The sequence below is a fragment of the Rana temporaria genome, chromosome 3 (genome assembly GCF_905171775.1).
Source record: "Rana temporaria chromosome 3, aRanTem1.1, whole genome shotgun sequence".
Classification (NCBI taxonomy): domain Eukaryota; kingdom Metazoa; phylum Chordata; class Amphibia; order Anura; family Ranidae; genus Rana; species Rana temporaria.
The window spans coordinates 368,145,379-368,162,775 of record NC_053491.1 but is presented as its reverse complement, the minus strand read 5'-3'; the positions used below and the strand labels follow the sequence as shown (position 1 = coordinate 368,162,775).

General features: G+C 42.1%; 1 protein-coding gene across 1 annotated transcript in view; it reads left to right on the top strand.

The window, feature by feature from the left end:
- The window catches only part of ETNK1 (ethanolamine kinase 1), a 57,693-nt gene that overhangs the window by 23,492 nt on the left and 16,804 nt on the right, over nucleotides 1-17,397 (top strand). Inside the window, exons 2-3 of the mRNA XM_040345427.1 lie at nucleotides 12,138-12,397; nucleotides 15,852-15,992. Of these exons, the coding sequence (XP_040201361.1) occupies nucleotides 12,138-12,397; nucleotides 15,852-15,992 (401 nt within the window). The remainder of the gene's footprint in view (nucleotides 1-12,137; nucleotides 12,398-15,851; nucleotides 15,993-17,397) is intronic.

Here is a 17,397-nt window from a genome sequence, read left to right as displayed (position 1 = left end):
AGTAAGAGATTAGAAAAAGAGAATTAACCACTTCCATACCAGGCACTTACTCGGCTTCCTGCCCAAGCCAATTTTCAGCTTTCAGCACTGTCGCACTTTGAATGACAATTGTGCGGTCATGCTACACTGTACCGAAACAGTTTTTTAATCATTTCGTTCCCACAAATAGAGCTTTCTTTTGGTGGTATTTGTTCACCTTTGCGATTTTTTATTTTTTGCGCAACACCTAAAAAAGACCGAAAATTTGGGGGGGAAATAAAGTTTTTTTTTTTTTTTTTTTTTTTTTTATAAATAAGTAAGTTTTTATTTTTCAATTACGGGCACATATGGGTGTCACTGATGGGCACATAAGGGTGGCACTGAGGGGTGGCACTTTTATTTACAATTTTTCCAATCTGCCCATGTTGCCAGTCAGTGCCCATTTGTGGGCACTGATTGGCATCTATTGTGCATATTTTTTTACATGTGGATGGCCATGGGGGATGTACCTGACCATCCACACGTTTCCCCCCCAATCCCTGGTAGTCCTAGCGGCTTCCCTGTGGTCTAGTGTGGGCATCGGAGGGGGGGCTGTGCTGATCAATTAGGGGAAACCCCCCCCTGTCAGGAGAGCCGCCGATCGGCTCTCCTCTACTCGCGTCTATGAGACGTGAGTGAGGAAGAGCCGATCAATAGGCTCTTCCTGTGTACATCGTGATCGGCCGTGATTGGACACGGCTGATCACGTGGTAAAGAGCCTCCACCGGAGGCTCTTTACAGAGATCGGAGATGCAGGGTGTCAGACTGACACCCCGCACTGCGCGCCCCCACGTTATCCTCAGACCATAACACATTTTCCCACATGCTTTTGGAAGATTTCAGATGTCTTTTTGCAAAATTTAGCCGGGCTTGGATGTTTTTCTTAAGAGAAAAGGCTTCCATCTTGCCACTCTTCCCCCAAAACCCAGACATATGAAGAATACTAGAGAATGTTACAGGTACTACACAGCCAGTACTTGCCAGATATTCCTGCAGCTCCTTTTAATGTTGCTGTAGGCTTCTTGGCAGCCTCCCTGACCAGTTTTCTTTTCGTCTTTTCACAAATTTTGGAGGGACGTCCAGTTCTTGGTAATGTCACTGTGTTATACCATGAAACACAGTGAAGACAGTCCAGACAGTCATCAAGTGGAGAAAATATATCGAATGCCTTGGAAATTATGTTGTACCCTTCTCTTGACTGATACCTTTTTAACAATGAGATCCCTCTGATGATTTGGAAGCTCTCTGCGGAGAGCTTCCAAAAGCTTTCTTTTGGTGGTATTTGATCACCTCTGCGGTTTTTATTTCTTGGGCTATAAACAAGAATTTGAAAAAAAATTCAATATTTTTTACTTTTGGCTATAATATCACCCAAAAATATATAAATTACACACTGCGACGGACATATCGGACATTTTTGGGACCATTCACATTTATACAGCGATTGGTGCTATAAAACTGCACTGATTACTGTGTACATTTGACTGTCAGGGAAGGGTTTAAGTATGTTCCCTAGTGAGTGATTCTAACTGTAGGGGGGGGGGGACTCACAAGGGGAGGAGACCAATCTGTGTTCCTCTGTATTGGGAACACACATCGGTCTCCTCACTTCAAACAGGACATGGATGGGAGATCCCATCTGTGGATGTCATATGACTATGGGAGGGCAGGGAAGTGGTTAAATGATGGCATATGTGTACCGACTCATATTTAATGTGAGTTTAATTGTGACAGCTACATCCCCAGTTATAAGAGGGTGTGCACATTTTATGCAACCACATTTTATTTTTATTTATTTTTTTCCAACTGAGTTGTACAGTTTTATAGGTCACGTTTTAAAGGTGGAAAAGTTTTGCATTGATTTATCTTTGCCTAATGTTATACATTACAGAAATCTCATTTTTAATGGTTGTGTGGACTTTTTATATCCACTGTAGATCTGGGAAGTCACTGTTTCATATTCAATATTCCATATTGTATCCTAGGTTGAGCTCTGATGAAGGGAAATGTGTTTGCTTCTTTTAGATAATTTTTTTTAACAACTGTTAAAATGATCTTTGACTCTTTCATCCAGTTTTGGTCTTCTGCTTTCTGTATTTCTTTTTGGATTGTGGACAGACTATTGATGTCATCAAGTTTAAGGTGGGAGTAAACTCACTTGTATGATTTTTTTTTTACCTATAGGTAAACTTAAAAAAAGGCTTGCCTATAGATGCACTAAACCTAAACATGCACAGTTTAGGAGATATTTACTTTAACCACTTGACGACCGTCGCACGACTATTTTCGTCGACAACATGGCACGGGCAGGCAGATTGGCTTACAGGAACGTCCCTTTAAATCTGCCGCGATGCATGCGGCCGTGGGTCCCGGGAACTCTATGTTCCCAGGAGGCACGCAATTGCGGTCGGCAAAGACGGTAAACAAGGCATTCCCCCTATTCTGCCTAGTGACACTGTCACTGATGTCTGTTCCCCCTGATCATGAAGGTCATCGGTGACGTGTTATGTGTAGCCACGCCCCCTTACGGTAAGAATCACTCCCTAGGGAACACTTAACCCCTGCAGCGCCACCTAGTGGTTAGTGGTGCAACGGGTCACCATGTATGGATCGGCACACCATGTGATCCGCGGATTGAGCTCCGCTGCCTCGGCCATAGGAAAGGCTGCGGCTTCTGCCTAGCTCCGGAGTGGCGGCCATCTTGGTACACCCAGCTGCGGCCTAGGTGAGCTCCCCTAGAGCAGCGTACTGACATCACCCGCCTCAACTGCTCGTGGATCTGCCTGCTTGTGTCAGCAAGCAGACAATCTAATATACAGTGGGGGAGATGTGGATATTTCAGTGGGGACTATATATGGTGGTGATCTGAAAAATTATCCGATCTGTGACTGATCTGAGGAACGATCCGAACCATGAGTTTTTTTTAAATGTTGCACCCCTACTAATGGTTAACCCCTTTACTGCCAGTGGCCTTTTTACAGTAATCGGTGCATTTTTATAGCACTGATCACTGTAAAAATGACAATAGACCCAAAATGGTGTCAAGTGTCCGCCATAATGTCGCAGTTACGATAAACGCTGATCGCCACCATAACTATTAAAAAAAAAAAAAATTCATAAAAATGCCATAAAACAGTCCCCTATTTTGTAGAAGCTATAACTTGCGTAGACCAATCAATAAACGCTTATTGCGATATTTTTGGTTTAAAATAGAATACGTATTGGCCTAAACTGTGGGGGGGGGGGACTAATATATATATATATATATATATATATATATATATATATATATATATATATATATATATATATATATATATATATATATATATATATATATATATATATATATATATATATATATATATATATATATATATATATATATAATCTCTATCCACTTGACCACCGCCCCATGTCAAAAAGACGTCCTGTTTTTAAAGTTGAATATCTCGATAACGGCAGCAGCTGCTGCCACAACCGAGATATTCATCTTTTCAGGGGGCGGTGGTGTACACGATAACGGCGGTCTCCGCGGTGGATTCGCCGTTATCGGTGGCGGGAGAGGGCCCCCCCCTCCCGCCGCTCTCCCGTGCCCTCCGCCTCTTACCGGAGCCGTCGGTAGCGGCGGAGGGGATCGGATGTGTCCGGCAGCTGAGCGGGGACGGGACTGAAGGAGAAATCTCCTTCACCCGTCCTCATAGCTCTGCTGGGCGGAAGTGACGTCAAAACGTCAGTCCCGCCCAGCCTCTTAAAGAAACATTTTTTTTTTTTGTCATTTGAAAAAATGACTTTTTTTTTTTTTTTTTGCATTTAAGTCTAATTATGAGATCTGAGGTCTTTTTGACCCCAGATCTCATATTTAAGAGGACCTGTCATGCTTTTTTCTATTACAAGGGATGTTTACATTCCTTGTAATAGGAATAAAAGTGATCAATTTTTTATTTTTTTTTTATTTCAGTGTAAAAAATTATAAAACTAAATAAAAATAAATAAGAAAACCCAAAAAATTTTTTTAAAGCGCCCCATCCCGACGAGCTCGCGCGCAGAAGCAAACGCATACGCGAGTAGCGCCCGCATATGAAAACGGTATTCAAACCACACAAGTGAGGTATCGCCGCGATCGTTAGAGTGAGAGCAATAATTCTAGCCCTAGATCTACTCTGCAACTCAAAAAATGCAACCTGTAGAATTTTTTAAACGTCGCCTATCGAGATTTTTAAGGGTAAAAATTTGACGCCATGCCACGAGCGGGCGCAATTTTTAAGCGTGACATGTTGGGTATCATTTTACTGGGCGTAACATTATCTTTCACAATATATAAAAAAATTGGGCAAAATGTATTGTCTTATTTTTTAATTCAAAAAAGTGATTTTTATCCAAAAAAAGTGCGCTTGTAAGACCGCTGCGCAAATACGGTGTGACAAAAAGTATTGCAATGACTGCCATTTTATTCCCTAGGATGTCTGCTAAAAAAATATATAATGTTTGGGGGTTCCGATTAATTTTCTAGCAAAAAAATTGTGATTTTCACATGAAGGAGAGAAGTGCCAGAATTAACCCGGTGGGCAAGTGGTTATATATATATATATATATATATATATATATATATATATATATATATATATATATATATATATATATATATATATATATATATATATATATATATTTTTGTTTATAGCGCAAAAAATTCAGACCGCAGAGGTGATCAAATACCACCAAAAATCTCTATTTGTGGGGAAAAAAAGGACGTCCATTTTGTTTGGGAGCCACGTTGCACGGCTGTGCAATTGTCGGTTAAAACCGCGCAGTGCCGAATCACAAAAAGTGGCCTGGTCTTTGACCACCAAAATGGTCCGGGGCTGAAGCGGGTAATGCAACCAGTGAAGTCTCCTGGCGCATGTTCTCTGAAGGAACTGCATTCACATGCTGTTCCTTCAGAGACGTACCATAAACGGCCACTCGTGCATGCATTGGAGTAACGTAATCGCCGGCTCGGCCATTTATTTTGCCGAAGCCCACGAACCTGGAAGGAAGATCGGGTGAAGATGGAAGCATATTCAGCGGTTCGAATCTCAGCCAGTTCAGCAGGAATCGAACTGTTTGCCCTGCCTCAAATCCTGAATGTAACTTTTTGGGCCTGACTAAAGTTTCTCTTTAGGGTATATGCACACTTTATACTTTCTAAAATCTTTCAGTACAGTAAAAACAACCATGGTTTGAACTCTTGAACTTTCTTTGTATACGTACAATACTGTACATGAGCTGGATGTTTTGTTCTCTTCACAGTGCAAACAAAACGGCGAGAGCAGCTTGGAGTTAACACAACTTAACATGCGTTGGTGCATTTATATGCTTGCCCAAAAACCGTCCATTCTGCATCTTGTACAATGTGTTCTTTATCACCAATTCCCTCTGGTTTGCCAGCCATCTCGTCAGGGAAGTGTCATACATTCATCATTGTCATTTAGATTACCTCCATACAGGCTGACCATAGATCAGTTTATCTTCTAAAAGATTTGCTCAACCAAATTTTTGTTTAAGGGATCCTATTCCACAAACTATGGCCGCTCATTATGCCAAGCTAGTTGTCTTGTTAACGTTTCTCTAAATTGATTGTATGGAGAACAGGTTGGGAAATCATTTTGACTAGTCCAGTGTTATCGGAAGTCATTCTGTTCTAGAATGTGCAAATCATTCTTTAATTTAAACACTTGTTTAAATGTCGCTAAATCTAAAATTTTGCAATGCATGTCTGAACCCCCGACAGGACATATACTGGGCCAAGTGTGCCAGTTTGCAAATAGGAGTAGGTTTAGTTGTAAAATAGGTGATCATTTGATGGGAATCAATTTGGAGCTGCTTACCACGCGTGTTTGCATACCAGTCTGAAAACAACTTTAACCTATCTAAAACATTACTGTCATTTTACTTTGGACCTTTATTTAATTGGACCCGTCGGTGAAATTGTAAGTCTACATGAATACATTCCTGATGCAATATACCGCAACAGTACAAGGTCGACCGATATGGGTTTTTCTCTGGCCGATGCCGATATATATATTTTTTATTATTTTCCCCCTCCTTTCCAAAAACCTAAGGTGGAGAGGAGATAATTGTTTAGGGTGGAGTGCAGCCCATCAGTGCCCACCAGTGCAGCCTATCAGATACCAATGAGGTGGACCTGATGGACACTATCAGTGCCCACCAATGCACCAGTGCATCCCATCATTGCCCACCAGTGCATCACCTCATCAGTGCCCACCAGTGCATCTCACCAGCGCATCACCTCATCAGTGCCCACCAGTGCATCTCACCAGCACATATCACCAGTGCATCACCTCATCAGTGCCTCACATCAGTGCCCACCAGTACAGCCCAATGTCATTCACTGCCACCTCACTGCCACCAGCGGAGCGCTCCAGGCTCCATTCCATCCCTCAGTACAAGAAAGTTCCAATGTCCCTGGCCCTGACGTGCTGCCCCACCTCTGCCTACAATCCCCAGAAGGCAGAGCGGGCCTATAACAGCCAATCGGCTGCGGCCGCTGCCGACATCCTCCACTCTGGGAAAAAAAACGTCCCCTGACATGCTGCGCGCCCTGCCTCTGCCTACAAACCCCAGAATGCAGTGCGGGCCGGTAACTGCCGGCCCGCGCTGCATTCTGGGATTTGTAGGCAGAGGCAGGGCGCGCAGCATGTCGGGACGGTTTTTTTCCAGAGTGGAGGATGTCGGCAGCGGCCGCCGCCGATTGGCTGTTATAGGCCCGCTGGTTGGCTGCCGCGCAGGGTGTACCAAGATGGCCGCGGCTCCGGAGCTAGGCCGAAGCCGCGGCCTTTCCTGATGCTGTGACCGCGGCGGCAATCCGCGGATTGCCGCCGCGGTCACATCATCGGGAAAGGCCGTGGCTTCGGCCTAGCTCCGGAGCCGTGGCACCGCTAGCGGCCATGTTAAAAATCGGCCTAATTTGGGAAAAAAAATCGGCCGATGCCGATTTCTCAAACGGCCAAATATCGGCCGATATATCGGCCAGCCGATATATCGGTCGACCTCTAGTACAGATTACCATTTTAAACCATGTATGAGCTTCATTAAGTTTATCTAGGTTGACTAGTCGGCTGTAGGCAGGAGGAAGTGTAGTCTCACCGGTACTTTTAAGCGTTCCCCGGCCTGGTTTCACACCTTCAGGGCACCTGTGCCTCGTCCACTTGTAAAAGTACAATCCAGTGAGAGTGCAAGCCAGCAGAATCAAACTCGGGCACAGTTCGGTTAAACTGGTGAGTACACCCTCAGTCTCCTCGCCTCCAGTGATCAGACTGCAAAATTATATTCTAAAAAGTCAAAGGTGAGGGGCTGTAGCAGATACTGATCAGTGTCAGACAAGAGCCAAAAACTGCACAGGCACCAGGATTGATATGAACTTTGTCATTAAAAGCGATGGGCACATTAAAAACAAACTCATTGCAGTCCATTCTTCAGGGTTTTACAGCAAGTCTATCCTCTTCTATCAATGTCATGGCTTTGCTAACATAGAATGACTGTTCCTCCCCCTTTTCTTTAGCTGGCACTGGTTCTGCATTCCAGATATATTTTCCACACACACGCAGAAAGTACAGAGAAATAGTTCATATTTTCTGCAGAATGTATACATTGTGCAATATACACAAAAATAGCACTTGTATTAGATTCTGTTATGCCTCTTGGTGAAGTTGTATAACAGTCTCATTGTTTGCTGGTGCCTGGCCTGGTAAGCTGGTATTGTGTCTGCGTACACTTTGCACATTCCCCTGGGATCCCATGTGTTGTGTACTCGGAGGACTCTGCATATGGGTGTTCTATCACACATGAGATGTTTGTATTTTTAGTCCTGCGAACCAGTATGACCTCCCAGTAGTATATAGAGCAGGGCTTGACAAATATACTCTGAAACTAGGAGCCAGGGGTTTTTTTTGGGATTGGACTCCGTGACGAGCCCACTCGGAGGAACAGTCAGATTTAACATCTAGGTCATATATTGTCCTTGTGGAGAAGGCTGCACATAGAGACCAGTGGCGGCAATTGGCGGGTTCCACACATCATGGCCATTGGTTAAAGGGACCGACGTACAGCTTGGGCGATTTGCGAATCCGAGCCAACCTGCCGGAGTATAACTGCGGCGGCTGGTCGACCAATCGCAGCGTTAACCAGGAAGTGCCAGTAATCTGCTTTTCTTAGTTCGTTCTGACAGGAGAGCCCATCGGCAGCTCTCCTGTCAGGGTGGGTGTGTGCGCTGATAATCAACACATTGATTGTTGCCACAGCCCCTATTAGAGATGCCCACCACAATGAACATCTAACTCCTGTCTGTGCCCTTCACAGATGCCAATCAGTAATGACTGTCAGCACCTCCTGATCAGTGCCGTCTATTAGTGCCCATCAATTCTACATATCGGTGCTCCCTCATTAGTGCAGCCTCATCAGTGCCCGTCGTTGAAGGAGAACTTTTATAACAAAGCTTTTTTTTTTTTTTTTTTTTTTTTTTTTTTTTAATTCAGCAGGGAAAAAAATAACTTGTGGTGATCAAATGGCACCAAAAGAAAGCTACCTGTGAATAGACCCTGCCTACAGTTGGATGTGAGATCCACCGCAGAGTTTCCTGGGATTTTCTGCAAATGGGAGGCTGCTTTTTAAATATGTAATAGACACCCCTATGAAGCTGCCTGCACCACCAAACTCTTCTTGAATAAAAAGAAAATCTTCCTAAAAGAACGTGTGTTTTTTTTTATCCATTGAAAAAAAAGCTACACTGAAACGCTAAAAAACATTGAAAGGCTCCCTGTAAAGCTACTGACGTGTTTTTATTTTTTTATTTTTTTGGCTTCCAGTGTGCACGGAGCCTAAAACACAGGCACCAGCCCTGAAGGTTATAGGGACCTGTATGTAGTGAGAGTTTGTGCAGGTCTGATGTGCAAATCTGTTACTCTAGAAGTACACGTAGAATGGAGTTTGACCAGCTTTTATAGAAGAGCAGAATAGGAAGCAGAGACTAGATGTGGTCAGGTTTATTACAAGCTGTTGCATAACATCCTGACTGCTCTGTCGGCTGATGTAGAATTTATTTGCTCCTGAACTTTCTGTACTCTGAACCTTGTTGGCACTTTCTGAAAATAAGATTTCAGATACATTGGTGTTGAAGATTGCTGGTGGCAATTGCTCCATATATACAAACCTGTAGAGTAGCATTATCACCCCCTTCTGAAAAGTATACCTTTTTTTGCTTGGCATTTACAGTCTTTACGTTCCCATACATGTGCAGATTATCTGGAGATACTCTTATTTATTGATAATCAGCCTGTTAACTGATATTCACTTCGGCAGCATTCTAGCAGTTGTTCTAGGGTCACTCTGGTTTGCCTCATGGCTGCGCCTCCCGTATCTCCATGGCCATTGAGAAGTCGTCTTCAGTATCCTGATCTGCACATGCGTGGGCATATTTGCACTCTTCAGATGCATGACTTCGGGGCTGTTGTCCATAGACGCTATTATGAGCCAGAAAGAAAAGACTAAAGCTGGCTTATACAAAGATTTATTTATATATATATATATATATATATATATATATATATATATATATTCTGCCTGGGGGGGGATTCTGCTTAAAGTGGTTGTAAACCTCTAACATGAAATATGAACAAAGCATATTTCTGTTTACTTGTTCCTTGTTTGCTGTCAGCATGATTCACTTCTGACAAGTTTACTTGGTGCCAAAAGAAAATGTTACAGAAGGTGGAGTTCCAAGCTGATTGATGGCCTTGGTTCTGTTCCTGTGTGGAGGGGGGGGGGGTGTCTCTTCCCTCCAATCAGCTCTCAGAGCTCTCCTGACAGAGTTCTGCAAAGTGTAATTTCAGTTCTCCACCCCCTTTTTATCTGACCACTCAGACAAGCTTTATCAATTATAGACTTTGGCTGCAGACAAAAGACTGCAGATAAACAGGTACAATTTGTTTTAATCTGTGTAGAGATCATTCACCTCACTGGGTGTATATATGTGTTTACAACTACTTTAAGACTAGTCATGTGAGGCTCAGGCTGAGAGAAAAAAAAAATCTATAGACTCCCAGAAGAAACTCTCCTGCCAGCTATTGTATTCTGGCAGCCAGGTAGAGCTTGCATGGCCACCCATAGCTCAGATTTTTTGATGGATTCTGCAGGAATCCGCTGACATTTGAGTTGTCAATTATTTGTATGTATAATATATTATATACAGCTTGGTTTTTATTACTACATTAAGTGTGTGTGTGTGTGTGTGTGACCTGGTTTGGCATCTTGAAGTCTCAACAGAACTTAGAAGCGCAAGGAGCCAGTTAATTGTGGTGCAGTGTTTATATTCCATAAAGGAGCATTCTGAGAGGAGGAAAGTGCAGAGTGACTGAATTGACTTGATCAGTGTGTCATGTCTCTGTAAGCTTGGGGTGGGGGCAGACGACAGGTCAGCAAGTCCTGTAAATGTTATTTAAAGCATTTGTTACCCAGTGCTTGTGTTGTGTAATTTGGCCCCTTCTATCACCTAAAAAACCTGGCTTATCCTGCCAGTTTCTGCCCCCACCCCCTTTCTAAACTGACCACGGGTCATCATGGTTACTGACCCCTGACAACCGTGGTCATTTTACGTGCCTCAGGCATCCGCAGCCCTGCTCGCTGCCCTCTTTTGGCCTCAAGCCCCCCCGCCTGTCAGCTAGTCTGTGTATGGGCCATCCCTCCACTCCCCTTCTAGCACCATTCAGAGCAATGCAAACATTACTGCTTACAAACATGCTATGATAACCTGTAGTGTATACTGTCTTTTTTATACCTTATGCTTTCTCCCCGATCAGTGGCCAAGTGACCGCCCTTCGCACTCTTTCTCTGATGTATACACTACAGTAGGGCTGCAACTAACGATTATTTTTATAATCGATTAGTTGGCCGATTATTGTTTCGATTAATCGGATAATGGCCTTAAAAAATAAAAATAAATTATTAGCCTTTTTTTTGGGCCAACTTGTTGGGCAGATTACAAAACACAAATTGCCGCAAAAACGCATTACATGCTTTTCTGCAGCTTCTCCATTGAAGTACTGTATTTATTGGCGTATAACACTCACTTTTTTACCCTGAAAATAGAGGGTAAACTGTGCCTGCGTGTTATACGCAGGGGACTGTGGAAAGTTTTTTTTTTTTTTTTTTTTTTTTTTTTTCCTGAAACTTCCCTTTTTAAATTTAGGGTGCGTGTTATATGCCTGTGCGTGTTATACGCCGATAAATACAGTATATTGAACCAAAAAAAAAAAAAAATAGCACTGTTTTGCGTTTAAGTCCTTGCCCTTTCCAAATACGCAGCAGCTGAAAAAACATCATGGATGTGAACGTGTCCCATAGGAAAACATGTAAATGAACTGTAGTGTGTTTCTGCAAAAAGCAATGTGAACCCAGGTCTGAGATGTTTAGTAACATAATGGGGGTTAAAAAAAACAAAAATAAGTACAAAAAGAGCAAATAATCGCTACTGTAAGGGGTTCAATTTTTTTACTGTGGGACAGTAAAAGTAATATTTACATTAGCGATTTGCTTTTTTGTACTATAAAGGGCTATTTTTTTATTTTTTTACCCCATTATGTTACTGCCCGATTTATCAATTATGAAAATTGTAATCGATTCATTTCATAATCGATTAGTTGTCGATTAATCGATTAGTTGTTTCGGCCCTACACTACAGTGACCCGTGACCGCCCGGCAAACCTCAGAGGGAGAGCTCAGCCCCTCCCTAGTTCATACAGTGGAGGGAGAGAGCGACGGGTGATCATGTGACCGCTGATCGGGGAGAAAGAATAAGGTCAATCCGAAACCAGATTTTTCTGTCCTGTCAGGCTGCTCTGTGGCATAACTGTGTACATCTCAAGAATAGATGTTCAAATCCTTTGGCAGAAAACACTACCACTATACAGTATGTGCTTCATCTGCATATTTGGCAGTTTGGAGTTCAGATAAAGTCATCTGATAAAATATCCTATTATTTCTAAGTTCATATTATGGTTTTGTGTATAATGGAGAACATTTTAGATATTGGTCTTGTATTTAACCTACATTTCATTTTGCAGGTGTTTACTGATGGCATAACCAACAAACTAATCGGTTGCTATGTTGGCAATACAATGGACGATGTAGTACTGGTGAGGATCTATGGGAATAAAACAGAGCTGCTTGTGGACCGTGATGAGGAGCTGAAGAGCTTTCGGGTCCTGCAGTCTCACGGTTGTGCTCCCCGACTGTACTGCACCTTTAACAACGGACTCTGCTATGAGTTCATGGAGGGAGCTGCCTTGGACCCAGAACATGTCTGTAATCCTAGCATTTTCAGGTACGTGATTTATTTTATTTTTTTTAATCGGATACAGGAATACAAATGTAATATTACAGCTTCCCAGTCCTTAGATGTAGTGACTGCAATCGTGTTTTTTTTTTTTTTTTTTGTTCCCTTTTTCACCTGGTGATTCTGCCAGTAATACACTTCCTGTCCCAGAGTTGCAACACTCATCCACTGTACTGTATCTATGGAGGAGCATCATTGTCATCCTAGGACACGGCTGCAGAACACCTCCCTCTTCTCTGTAACATAGAGGGCAGTGTTTTGTAGTCCACATAGATAGCTGGAAGCCATGTAACCGATCTGAGTGCAGCACAGGAAGTTTCAACATTTTGTGGCAGGATCAACATTCATTTTTTGTTTGCACTTGTCAAATGGCTATAACAAAACTTTTTCAATACTATGTTTAACCCCTTTGTGCCAGCTGTACGTATATTTGTGGCAGCATGAGGGAGTGCGTTATGTGCTGCCACATACAGTTGGATGGAGATGTATATATTGGACATGGCACAATTTTTATTTAATTTTTTCAGGTATTTACCAAAACATATTCAAGCTATAGGTATATAATGGATATGGGCTGAAAGTGCGCACACTCAGGTTTAATTTGAGGATGTGTACATCCAAATCGGAGGATTTTTTTTTCTTAGAGACCAAAAGTAATTTGAGAACTGAATCAAAAGCTCTTTCATGGCCAGGTGTGGGCTATTTCTTAAGCAGGTGAAAGGTCTGGAGTTGATTCTAATTGTGGTAGATATGAGAATCTATTGCTGTGAACCTAAATACATTCAAAGGAGTTGTCCATGCAAGTGAAACAGGCCATTGCAAGGCTTCAAAAACAAAAAAAAAATCCATCAGCGAGATGGCAGCAACATTAGGAGTGACCAAATCAACAGTTTGGTACATTCTGAGGAAAGAAGAACGCACTGGTGAGCTGAGCAACCTAAAAAGGCCTGGACGTCCATGAAAGACAACAGTGGTGGATGTTGGCAGGATACTTTCTATGGTAAAGAAAAACCCATTCACAACATCCAGACAAGTGACACACTCTCCAGGAGGTGGGTATTTATCATTGTCAAAATCTACAATCAAGAGAAGACTTCATGAGAGCAAACTTGGAGGGTACAAGCCATTCATAAGAATAAAAAAGCCAGATTTGACTTTGCGAAAAAAACATAAAAAAAAAGCTAGACCAGTTCTGGAAAAAGCATTATTTGGAGGGATGAAACCAAGATTAATCTGTACCAGAATGATGGGAAGAAAAGTGTGGCAAAGGCCTGGAACAGCTCATGAACCAAAGCACCTAACGAAATCTGTAATACATGGTGGAGGCAGTGTGATGGCATGGAAATGCATGGCTTCCAGTGGCACTTGGTCAATGGTGTTTATTGATGTGACAGAAGCAGCCGGATTAATTCTGCAGTGTTTAGAGATATACTGTCATCCCAGATTCAGCCAAATGCAGCAAAGTTGATTGGATGGCGCTTCACAGTACAGATGGACAATAATCCAAAACACACTGCAAAAGCAACCAGGAGCATTTGAAGTAAAAGAAGTGGAATATTCTGCAATGGCCGAGTCAACCACCTGATCTCAACCCAATTGAGCGTGCATTTCACTTGCTGAAGGCAAAACTAAAGGCAGAAAGACCCACAAAGAACTGAAGACGGCTGCAGTTAGAGCCTGGCAAAGCATCAGAAAGGAGGCAACCCAGTCTTTGGTAATGTCCATGGGTTCTACAGGCAGTCATTGCCAGTAAAGGATTCTCAACAAAATATTAAAAATTAACATTTTATTTGTTTGGATTCATTTGTCCAATTACATTTGAGCCCCTAAAAATGGGGAGACTGTATAAAAAATGGTTGAAGTTCCTATTTGTACTTTGATATTTATTTTCAATCCCCGCTGAACGTTTGCACTTAAAATTCATTTGGATTGTTTCACTTAAATTTTATTCTGGTTTCATACAGAGCCGAAAGTATGACAATTTTGTGTCCATGTCCAAATATATATGGACCTTTCGTGTGCTGGGAATACATTCAATTACGCATCCCCAGCACTGTGACTGTGCTGTAACCAACAGTTCAGTTGCATAGCAACAATAAATGGCTAGGATGGTCTCCTGATCTTGTGACGACTGTAACAGCCAGTCACATTGATCACATGATCGGGAAGCCCATATGCATCCCAACAAAGTGACAGTGCTAGGATGAATATATCGGTTCAACATCTTCCTGCCCTGCAGGGTCCTGTTAATTTCTAATTTATTGTCTTATGCCCGGTGTACAATGATTTTGTATATGGGCTAAAGCTGGCCATATAGACTGTTTGAATCTAGGCTGGTTCAGCAGGAACCTGACAAGATTCAAACCATCTATGGGTAGGCTGATTGTACATAAGTCGATCCATCGATTGACTTTGGTACAACCAGCATGTCAAATTTTTGCATGTGCTTGTCAGTGGCTGTATTGTCTATATGGTGCCCCACGCCCTCAACACAATATCTCCATGGGAGGGATTCCCTCATCAACACTGTGTTGATGGGGGGGGGGGGGGGGAATCGTATCATCTATGGCCAGCATAAGCCTACTTTGTGTGCCACGTTCATTCCACCTGCCAGCCGTGTGTGATAAGCATGTCTCTGGTGTTGCAATATTTAAAGGGCAGGTAATGGGTTAACAGACTAAAAGCTACCAAATAAGAGAAGTTCTTTGTTAGGGTTTACTTTAATTCCGACCACTCATTGCTGACAAACTTGATACAGTTTGTTTTTTTGGCGTTTCTAATCTGTCAGTAAATATCTATGGATACAGGGTGTGTACTTACTGCCTAAGGGTTATTTGTCAATGTAAACATTGCGTGCGGATACAGTCGCATACTGGATGGAATCACTTGTCAAATGTGTGGACAGAAAAAAAAAAGCATGCATGTGTACAAATTCAGCTGAATGACTCTCATATCCTGCCCCATCTGCTCTGTTCAGCGACTTGTTTACTCGCACAACTCTGTAACATAGTGAGGCCTTCATACCTAGACCTCTGACATAGAATGTTCAGCTATTTCTTCCTGTTAATTTCCGTGTGTGTGTGTGTGTGTGTGTGTGTGTGTGTGTGTCTTCTTCCTGAAGGTGACGGTTAAACCTTTACACGTAATACATCCAATGCTTACGCAGGAAAATTGGCTCCTAAGAAGATTCTGGTGACTTGTAATGCCGCGGTTTAGAGCATTGGTGATCGCTGCACAGCTATAAATTGAAGTAATTGGAAACGGACAGTGATCTTGCGATTACATGTGTCTGTGGGGTGTCTTTTTTTTATATATTTTTTTATTTTTTTAGAAGCTTGTGAAGACGCTTTGTATATGAACCGATGATGGCGGTTAGCCTTAAGTAAAATAAAGTGACTTGTTTGAGACAGAGCTGTTAATTTTTTATTCTTTTATTTTTCAGACTCATAGCCCGGCAGCTCGCTAAGATCCATGCCATCCATGCACATAATGGCTGGATTCCAAAATCCAACTTGTGGTTTAAAATGAGGAAGTACTTTGCTCTTATCCCAACTGAATTTGAAGACTCCATCATTAATGAAAGGTGATCTGATTAATAAAGCATATACCTTCCACTACTGATCTAAACATTGGAACTAGAAGTGCTTGCTGCAGAGTATTTTTCACATGGAATCCTTAGTAGTCCATGTACAGTACAGACCAAAAGTTTGGACACACCTTCTCATTCAAAGTTTTCTTTATTTTCATCACTATGAAAATTGTAGATTCACACTGAAGGCATCAAAACTATGAATTAACACATGTGGAATTATACATAACAAAAAAGTGTGAAACAACTGAAAATATATTTCATATTCTAGGTTCTTCAAAGTAGCCACCTTTTGCTTTCATTACTGCTTGGCACACTCTTGGCATTCTCTTGATGAGCTTCAAGAGGTAGTCACCTGGCGCAGCACCCCATCACTCTCCTTCTTGGTCAAATAGCCCTTGCACAGCCTGGAGGTGTGTTTGGGGTCATTGTCCTGTTGAAAAATAAATGATGGTCCAACTAAACGCAAACCGGATGGAATAGCATGCCGCTGCAAGATGCTGTGGTAGCCATGCTGGTTCAGTATGCCTTCAATTTTGAATAAATCCCCAACAGTGTCACCAGCAAAGCACCCCCACACCATCACACCTCCTCCTCCATGCTTCACGGTGGGAACCAGGCATGTAGAGTCCATCCGTTCACCTTTTCTGCGTTGCACAAAGACACAGGGGTTGAAACCAAAAATCTCAAGTTTGGACTCATCAGACCAAAGCACAGATTTCCACTGGTCTAATGTCCATTCCTTGTGTTCTTTATCCCAAACAAGTCTCTTCTGCTTGTTGCCTTTCTATAGCAGTGGTTTCCTAGCAGATATTTTACCATGAAGGCCTGATTCACACAGTCTCCTCTTACCAGTTCTAGAGATGTGTCTGCTGCAAAAGGTGGCTACTTTGAAGAACCTAGAATATGAAATATATTTTCAGTTGTTTCACACTTTTTTGTTATGTATAATTCCACATGTGTTAATTCATAGTTTTGATGCCTTCAGTGTGAATCTACAATTTTCATCGTCCTGAAAATAAAGAAAACTTTAAATGAGGTGTGTCCAAACTTTTGGTCTGTACTGTACCTTCTCTCTTTATTGTTTTTGTTCAGTTTTTGCTAAACCTAATGTACATTATGGCGGCTAACAGATGTTTTTAGCTTGGTGAATTGAGAGCAAAGTGATAATACCTGTATTATGTTCACCTTTTCCACCACTAGTACTATGTTTGCCAGTAATCCTTGCCACGATTTTCTCTTTTAATGTTAAAAAGGAAAGCCAACTTTACAGGATGCAATGCATTTAAAGATGTCATGCATAGCCAGTGGACCTGTCCTACGCTAAGCAGATTCTGGACAAAAGTCCCTAAATGCCTACAAACCTTATTTAATCAACTTTAAAAAAAAAAAACATGGC